At 40.4% G+C, this 9,809-nt stretch overlaps 1 protein-coding gene across 1 annotated transcript; it reads right to left on the reverse strand.

Annotated features, from left to right (window-relative positions):
• Positions 1-6,133: 6,133 nt before the first annotated feature.
• krt94 (keratin 94) lies at positions 6,134-9,490 on the reverse strand. The gene is made up of 8 exons (XM_017716643.2): positions 8,916-9,490; positions 8,624-8,706; positions 8,324-8,480; positions 7,795-7,956; positions 7,548-7,673; positions 6,628-6,848; positions 6,484-6,497; positions 6,134-6,390 (listed from the first exon to the last, which is right to left on the reverse strand). Exons 1-8 carry the CDS (start codon positions 9,387-9,389, stop codon positions 6,341-6,343), a joined length of 1,287 nt encoding a protein of 428 aa, XP_017572132.1. The 5' UTR covers positions 9,390-9,490; the 3' UTR covers positions 6,134-6,340.
• Between the last annotated feature and the right edge of the window lie 319 nt (positions 9,491-9,809).

Consider the following 9,809-nt stretch of genomic DNA (forward strand, 5'->3'; position numbering starts at 1 on the left):
GGCAACAAACAGTCAACGTGAGTTTGACATAAACAGAAGACTGGTTATACAGAAAATAAGCACATCCCCATTGTTAGGTATGCTGAATGATCTGTGATGCTGTTTTTCCTCCATAAAAGGCCTGATAACCTTGTTAGGACACGTGGCATTATGGTCTCCATGAAGCACCAGTAGATCTTAAAGTGAATATCTATGTGCCTCTGTAAAAATGATAAAACTAGGTTATGGTTGGATCTGCCAGGTCAATGCTTCAGAATATTTCAACAGTTCAATGACCACAGAATCAAGCTTCTTCCCCCCAACAAAAAGTCAAGTCAAAAGGGAGGACCTAAGACCCTGGAGGAGGGGTCTCAGGATCCTTGCTCTATGTTCTTAAATGTCATCAAGCATGATAGAACCCATCATCACTCTTATGTTGGCAGAGGGGAACATGTGAAATTCAGGGTTGCTAATAACTGTAAAGTTTGTGGTTTGTAACACATTTTTAATCAGGGTAACACTCGCAGAAAAGATAGTATAAACACAGAAGTAAAGATGTAAACATTCAGTGTAGAGATGACAGAATGAAATAAAAAGAAAGAAGGGAGTATGGAATAATATAGAAAAAAGACTGAGTCTGAGAGGAAGTTTCACCTGCAGAGCATGGAACATGCTGTAGTTCATTCTACAAAGAAACTTCTCATTTTTACTAATTTTAATCCAGTTCTGTTCATTATTGTTACTTTTATCAGATCTAGAAACTATTTGCTATTCTACATATGATTTTACTGAATGCACTGTCCTTTGTGCAAAGATAGACCTCCACACTGTATCTTCGTGTAAAATACTCACAAAATGATGATGAATGAACTCTTCTGTGATGAGGAAGAGAACTGTAAAAGGGACGTGTAGCATCTGGAAAACACCAAGCGTTTTCTGAGAAAATGTCTGATAAATGTCAAAACCAATTCTATTACCATACAGCAGACGGCGTGCTCTGTACGAGTCTCCTAGTGTCCGTAGTTCCTACTTCGTCCACCAGAGGGCGGTGAGTGTTTTCAGTCTGCTGCTTAAAAGCTCTTCAGATCCGCTCTGCTCTCGCCGGGCGCGGTGGCGTGCGCCTGTAATCCAAGTTACTGGGGGGCTGAGGCTGGCGGACCGTTTGAGCTCAGGGGTTCTGGGCTGTAGTGGACTATGCCGATCGGGTGTCCGCACTAAGTTCGGTATCGATATGGTGCTCCTGAGGGAGCTCGGGACCACCAGGTCGCCTAAGGAGGGGTGAACCGGCCCAGGTCGGAAACGGAGCAGGTCAAAGCCCCCGTGCCGATCAGTAGTGGGATCGCGCCTGTGAATAGACACTGCAGTGCAGCCTGAGTAATACAGCGGGACTCAGTCTTTTTCAATAATAAATTGCAGACATGTTTTATATGATTTAAGCAACGTGATATGTCGAGTACTTTTACTATACAACGTGCTTTTAACCGTATAAACAGCGCCTACATCTAGATCGATTTTTGTAGACACACAGGCTTTGCTGCCCTTAAATGATAACTAGCTACCTGTAAATACGTAATTCTATGGAATCAAGAAGAGGAATTCACCATTTTAAACGACTGATCCTTCAGTTTGTAACGTTTTATTTACACATAGCCTGTGTAGGAAGCTGGGGAATTTCGCGCACTACATCACCTCCTACTGGTAAAACTGAAAGTTACACTTCAAATTCAAAATCCACACAGTCATGACCAGTAGTGGGCGCTGCTCTTACAGTTTCACCCATATTGAGATAGTGACAAAAGCAGTATTTAACACATTTGATTTAAGTTATAGGGCATTTGTGAGCATATTACAAATATTTCTGTATTATTATTTGTTATTATTTCTTTATTATAACTATATTACCAATATAGTTTTACACCTGTTTGACACTTTATGTTAAACTCAATTATGTCTTTCAATAATAATTCATTTTAAATTTAAACCTTAATATTTGCTTATAGATCTTTGATTTGAGAAGTCTCGACCTACAGCAAATGTAAATAGCAGTCTAAACACTACAACTGATAGTTTCTATTGCAGTATTCTGCAAACAGCGATTTATTAGTGCTCGTGATTTTGGTGCCAGAAAACGCCTTTTATAAACAGGAATGTCTGTTGTTTCTCTCCACTTCCGCTGTTAGAAGCTACACGGCGGTGAACACATCACTGCCTCCCCGTGGACAAATACACAAACTACACTACATGTTCTTACAGTTCCATTCTTCGCCAGAGGGAGGCGCGTTGGGCCAGACCTTAGACTACTGATCATGCTTGGACCAGTCCGATAGTCACCTCCAAATGAAACACGTGGAATTTAGTACTAAGCCTTGTATTTTTTCACACAGGAGAGGTCTATTCAATTAAAATATTCTATACCCAAATGCGCACTGTTCTGGAGAAAACTGAGTGAGAATTGTTCACAGATGGGAAGACTCTGAGCCATTAATGCCAATGAAACCTACTTAAAAAAAACAGTACTGAATGAAAATGTAACAAATTATCATTCTACGATAATTTTGATATGCAAGTCATTGTAAGCTTTTATTTTTAGATTCACCTCTACTTTACCATTATCATCATACATTAAAATGTGTAAAAATAGCTTCTTTTTTTTTTCACCACCACTGTGAAGAAATCATAGTTGGTCAGTTGCTACAGTGCACCATTTCACATCAAAACAATTGGAAATCATTGGAAATATACTTTTACTTGAATCTTTATTTTACTAAAATAACTATCGGCTTAGGCTACTTTACTCACCTTTGCTGTTAAAAACTTTTCCCTTTTGTGCAAGATTTACAACTACAAGAGGACAGTAATGTCATCAGCATTTCAGATGGAAATAAGTTCATAGTATTTGCTGATGAAAGACGCACTCCCTATCTTACAACCTTTGCCCTTGCATTTAGACATGTAGTCTGTCTGCTGATGTTGTAATCTACAAATGACATTAATCACAGGCCCTTCACTGCCTTTAGGCTTTAAAAAACTTGCTAAATGCTTTTTAAAAGATCAGTAAAAATGGTTCAATAACAGTTATAGTATGTTGAATGTGCCTGAGATTCCTAACTGAAGGGGTATAAAGCCTTATTTTTAGTCAAAATGAAATGCCCTTGAGACTTTGGCAATCGTTCCAGCAATAGTTCCTAAGATAACATGCTAGCATTCAACAGCGCTTATTGAAATGACCATCCCCTCCCTTTATGAAGAATTTATACTCATTTACAGTAGTCCCATATACTCCTTTATACTCATTTGTCCCAAGTTTCAATGTCTCACAAAGTCCATGCTAACATCTTCCAATACAACTGGCATAGCATAATTCACTTCTAAGATTTAGGTTTTGCATTCTTTTCTTGCATCTGGTTTCTTGGTCCTACACCGTAGGTATATCATTCACATCTCACTTGGCACTGCTGTAAGTTCGACTGCAGCAATAACTTTGTTATATGCCCTCTTTTACGTTTGTGTTTGATGGCCTCTTTCAACTGACACTGATTACTGATTTATGACCTTTCTTGAGTCCACACAGCTTTTACAAATACTCGAGTCCAAGAAAAGTCACCTGACCATGAACACGTTCCAGTTCTAGCTCCAGTCCTTGGGTAAACAGTGCAGCCACACCTAGGCTATGTATGCCGCAGGCACAGACAGCCATTTTGAGTTAATTATTAGCTTTATTAACTTATTATTAAGTTATTATGGAAAATGTCTTCATCTTGCTTAGTCGTGCAAGTATCAAAATGGTTTCCTGGTCTTGCATTAAAAGGAACTTTAAGTATAGAACTCCACTGATGCCTTTCAAGACTTTTAATTGTACTACAGAAATCATAGTTTTTCAATGTTCTTCCTTTTGAAAAACATTGAGCATGTAAATAGTGTTCTCACTTTTGTAAAATTAGTCATTAATGTAAGAAAATGATTTAACACTGTACATACACCATGTGGCCAAAAGTATTTGGACACCTGACCATAACATGTATACAAGCTTATTGGACATCTTATAACACCCCAAACCAGTAATAGCCTCGACTCTTCAGGGAAGACTTTACACTAAATTTTGGAATGTGTCTGTGGGAATTTGTGCCCATTCAGTGAAGAGAGCAATTGTGATGTCAGGTACAAGAAGGCCTGGCTTGCAATCAGTGTTCTAATTCATCTCAAAGGTGTCAGTAGGGTTGAGGTCAGGGCCCTGTGCAGGTCACTGGAGTTCCTCCAGACCGAAATTGTCAAACCATGTCTTTATGCACCTTGTGCATGGGGGTACAAATGCGAGAACAGAAAAGGGCCCCAAACTGTTGCCACAAAGTTGGAAACATACAATTGTCTTCAAGAAGGTGGTATTTGTTTGGTATCTTCCAAACTCAGATTCATCCATCAAACTACCAGATAGAGAAGCACAATTTATCACTCAAGCCAACACATGGTGAACACTCGATGTTTGGCTTGATTGTGCATAGCGATTTTAGGCTTCTGTGCTCGGCCATGAAAACTTATTTCACAAAGCTCCTGATGCAGTTTTTGTGCTGATGTTGCTTTCGGAGGCAGTTTGGAACTCTGTAGTGAGTGGTGCAACAAAGCTCCCAATTAAGTTGTGTAATTTTCAGCATTATTTTCACTGCCCACTTCAGTCCACTGCAGTTCCCACACTCCTGCCTGTCTCATAAACTAGGAAAACACGTGACACCTTTGTTAATCCATCAGCCATGATTAAAGCTATATACTAATGTTGTTGGCTTATTGTCACATTTCATTCTGTCCTCTTCTTACTGAGTTTCAGTTTCCTCCTTCCAATCACTGGTAACATGATGTTAATATCTATATATCATAGCTGTCCAAAAAAAAAATCTCCAAAACACTAACTTTACAGGAAAGGGCAAAAACGTATTTACTTTCAACGTAAGTTAATGGAAAGAGACTTTATTCTAAACAATTTTTGGAGAATTTTTATTAGTCCAGTCATCTTGAAATCATCACATAATGTAAAGAATAGCTGCTGATCTCAAATGATGCAGAAAAGTAAACATCAGAAAAAATGGAGATATGTGTTTTTCATTGGACAGCAACGATATATCATCACCACCACAATACATTTAAGAAGTGACCCATATTACGTGAAAACTGTGCTCCAGTTTAACTAGGATATTCTGCAATCATCCATCACAAGTGCTTAGTAACATTGAGATAAATACCTGGCTAATCACTTTCACTTATCAGTCTAACAAGTCCATCTAACAAGCATGTTTCCTACAAACTGATTTTATAATGCTTAATAAAGGAGCATTTATAATGCTTCTTTGAAGGTATTCTAAAATTGTTCTACAATGTGAAAAGTTACTGTATTCTGAATAATTCAAAATGTAACGTATCGAATATAGAGTTCATTATTGTGCTCTGAATGCATAACAATCTAATGGCCTTGTTCTAAAGAACCATTTATAGAACCTTTATTTTTACCTTTATTTGCTTATAGAAGAAGACTGTAGTTTCCAAAGTTTATTATGAGATTAAGATTGATATAAAAACAAAGTTTTAAGTTCTGAACAAGTAACGACGAGACTTTGTGGAGTTCTTCACTCACTCCCACACACTTTTACACACAAGCCCATAAGTTCCTTTTTTTCAATTCATGACTCTTTATGGAGGGCAAAGAGCATTGCTGATAAAGTGACGGTCAACAAGCTCTTGGCTGTTTTTACAGCCTAAACTTTGCTTTCCGCTCAGTGTTTTTTGTGATGAATCAGTCTCCTAGCAACCGGGCTGTGGGGGTGAAGAAAGGGCGTAGGAGTGTAGCATAAGAGAAAGCTTGAATATGTTGTAATGCTGATTTTGGTGTGCCAGACTGTGGGAAAGATCACAAATACCTGCAAACTAGAGCAGTTTATCTTATTCTTTTCTGTTGTCTAAAGTGTTCACCATTTTAGCGCTGTGTGGTGATATAAATGAATGTAACAAGTGTCTAAAAACTCAAAGAGGCAGTTTTGCTTTTGCAATACATTCAGTCTCTGCTCTTTTGTCCTGGAACATTTCATACTTCAGACATTATGTGTGTGCATGTGTCATGATCAAATGAATGTAGATTGCACATCTTAGTAAAGCAAGAAGGCTAGAGCAGTTGTTTGTTTGCCAGCAGCTTTATTTTCAGAGACAGGTTTCTCTCACACACAAGGAAATGCATTTAATCCATCATCAAATTTAAGAGGTTACAGGTATTTCCTGGGTTTTGTAGCCATGCTTGACAATTATTTACCATGAAACTATCATCAGGGACCTATGGGACTGATGTGTTAGTGTGTGCGTCTCTGAAAGTAGTCTGCTCTGCTTAGTTGACTGAGCGCACCGTGGTGGTGGTGGTGGTGACAGTGGATCCACCTGTAAAAGAGTGGACAGGTCAATATATGAATTTTCTGAAGAACTATGCTGATTATAATCTTAAATCAGTAAGAAATAAGAAAGGATAAATACCTTGGCCTGGAGTCCTGTGGAGAGAAGAGGAGTAAGAGTAAGAGAATTACATACAGCCAAAGGCTCAGATGTGACAAGTAAGACTAAACATTTGATTTTATCATTAGCAAAGCAGGTTAGTTGCATGTACATAAATGGCATTACCTGGACTCCTCCTTTTCCAGGAGGCTCCTGTAGGTGGCGATTTCCTGCTCCAGACGGCTCTTGATGTCCAACAACAAGGTATAGTCCCGACCTTGCTGCTCAATGCTGGCCCGAACCTGGGCCAGCTCTGCCTCTAGCATGTTAATCTGGTTCTGGTAACCTGCTAGCATAGCACTGAAGCGTGCCTCTGTCTCTGCTAGCGTGTTCTCCAGTGCTGCTTTCTGTTAAAAAAAAAAAAAAAGAGGTTATGGGAAGAATTAAGATTAAGTTCAATGTTTTGCTGTGTTTAATGTAGTTTCCTTAACACTGGACAGGAAACTTGGATGGTTATGCACTGAAAAGCAGATAACCTTCTGGTGCTTCACACCATGCTCATTTTTCATGAACCCACCCAGTGTCTCCAACATGACTCAGATGTAATCCTACTCCTCTCACATACCGAGGGGATTGCTCATAATATTTGTTGCACTTAGATTCTGTCCTCAGCCTATGTGTCAACTTTCAGAAGTCAAGTATCAACATACACATCACAGACTATTTCTAAAGTCCTTTTTTTAAACTATTGGCAAAGTTATACTGACAGACAGTTGCTTTATATTCCACCAAGGTGGTGCAAATCGACACCCAGGTGTCAGAAGTCTTTAGAAGCCCTGGCTACTTTCACCTCACAATGTCTCCTCTACATTCCTTTCTCCCTGACTCTTTTCTTTTAGATGTGGAAAGCTTCATAAAACACAGACAAATTACCATTGGTACTGCCTTCTATTCTGAAAAACCTCCTCCCATCCATTTCTTTATCATTCCTTTTTCTTTCCTTTTCCTGGCCTAATATGCTTTTTTTTGCTTACATGTTCCTGTGAGCTACATTACTCTTATCTTTATTGTTTCCTTGCTTCCTTCATCCACTTTCAATTTCTCACCATGCTCAGTTGGGACTGCAGTTCGATCTCCAGACCCTGGAGTGTTCGTCTCAGGTCTGTGATCTCTGTCTTGGTCGTCTGGATGGTCTCTGTGCTGATGGCCACTTCCTTAGTCAATGCTGCCGACTGGAAGTGTGGTATAGACATACATAAGAAAGGCAATCTTCTACTAAAAAAGAGATCAGATTCATAATAATAACAATAATCACTGGAAACATGCTTTTGTGCAAGTGGTCAAACAGGTCACCTTGTCATTGAACCACGCCTCTTGGTCTCTGCGATGTTTTTCTGTGATGGTCTCATACTGAGCACGAATTTCATCCAGAACTTTTTTCAGGTCCTGCTGAGGAGCAGCATCAACCTCCACGTTCACGGTGCCAGTCAGCTGAGACCTCAGAGCTGCCAGTTCCTACAAACATAGAAATTCCAGAGACATTACAGAAGGCTAAGATGGCCATACACTCTTGTTTAAATACTTTTTGTTGTCATTTGCAAAAACTCCAAAGTTAGATTGCAACCAAATATGGAGTATTTTTAGAATGGCATTTTCCATCTGTACACTGGCCAAATTCTTGGTGGAGGTTTCTGTACTTGGACTGATCTACAACAGCATCTGTCTCAAGAAGAATCAGTTTTCTTGCCAAGTAAAGAAGTTCATGTGCATTATAAATCTCTTCGCACCTCGCTGGTTTTCCACACATGATTTTGCCAATTGGCTTTAAGCAAACAAATGTAGCTTAATTTGATGCAGCTGTGATAAGGATAATGTTACCAACCTCCTGATGGTTCTTCTTCAGGTAGGCCAGTTCATCCTGCAGACCTTCAATCTGCATCTCCAGGTCAGCCTTGGTCAGTGTGGTCTGGTCCAGCAGGCGTCGCAGGTTGGCAATGTCAGCCTCCACAGACTGGCGCATCATCAGTTCGTGCTCATACCTTGTCAGTGCCGAGACAAGATTGATGCCATTTTATCTGTCAGTAACCCTTACTGAATAGGATAATCTGCTGTAGAATAACTAGCTACACCTGTTTTTAAGGCAGAAGATACAGTATCTTTTTTGTAAATCAGGGCTACTTACTTTGTCCTGAAGTCATCAGCAGCCAACTTTGAATTGTCGATTTGCAGAAGGATGTTGGCATTGCCGATGGTCGCGTTTTTGATCTAAAACATGGACGGTTAAATGTTATTGACATTACAAAGTGTGTAAAAGGAAACAAAAGTGCCACACCCCATGTGTCCATAAAACATCTAGGTTTCACCTTTAAATTTCCAGGATTATATTATTTTCAGTATGCTCTGCAAATGCTTAAATAAAGTGCAATAATTCTGAATTAAAACATGATTTTCCTACATGAAATGTATGAATGTACCTTGTCCTTCAGGTCATTGATGGTAGCCCAGTAGTGGCTGTAGTCTTTCTGGGCAGCTGGTCCTTTCTTCTCATAGTACTCACGGATCTGCAGCTCCAGTTTAGCATTGGCAGCCTCCAGTGAGCGCACCTTCTCCAGGTAGGAGGCCAGACGATCGTTCAGGTTCTGCATGGTGGCCTTCTCATTCAGATGGACGGTGTCACCGTCCACGGCAGCAGACAGGCTGAAGCCACCTCCGCTCATCCCGCCACCCATGCCACCACCGAATCCAGCGCCCAGTCCACCACCATAGCCAGAAGACACAGTTCTCGAGACAGTCGAGGAGATGCGGGAGCTGCCTCTAGAGCCAAATCCATGCATGCTGTAGGCCTTGGGTGCAGAGGACAGTGAGCCCATACGCCTCTGGGAGACTGTAGAGCTCCCAGTGAAGCCTACAGGGCCACTTGAGTATGTGGTCTGACTCATATAAGACATGCTGATGGATGAATTGCTGCAGAAGGAGTGGAAAGAGGACTCTGGAGGAAACCGTTATGGACTTGACCTGAACTGGAGTCCTGGAGTGTGCAGCTGTTTCCAACTCTGTCCTTTTTATATAGCCTGAGCCCTGGGGCGGATCTGGCAGAATCAGTGTGTGTGAAGGGGAGGGAGCACATATGTGTGTGCCAGACACTGCTGAAAGCACCAACCGCTCCAGTGAGGGAAGTCCATTGGAATTTCTGTGTTTGTGTGTCCGTGCAATGTTCTCAGAATCTAGATTACAAAAGGGAGGATACAGTGTGAGTGCACTCCCAGGTTTACAACATACTTTGAAAGAATAAAAGTTTTTTGTGTGTTCAGATTTGTAAGCATGCCAGTTTCCCTCCCTTTCTTCCACTAAAAGCTGGAATCTCAGGA

Source organism: Pygocentrus nattereri, chromosome 15, assembly GCF_015220715.1.
Source record: "Pygocentrus nattereri isolate fPygNat1 chromosome 15, fPygNat1.pri, whole genome shotgun sequence".
Taxonomy (NCBI): domain Eukaryota; kingdom Metazoa; phylum Chordata; class Actinopteri; order Characiformes; family Serrasalmidae; genus Pygocentrus; species Pygocentrus nattereri.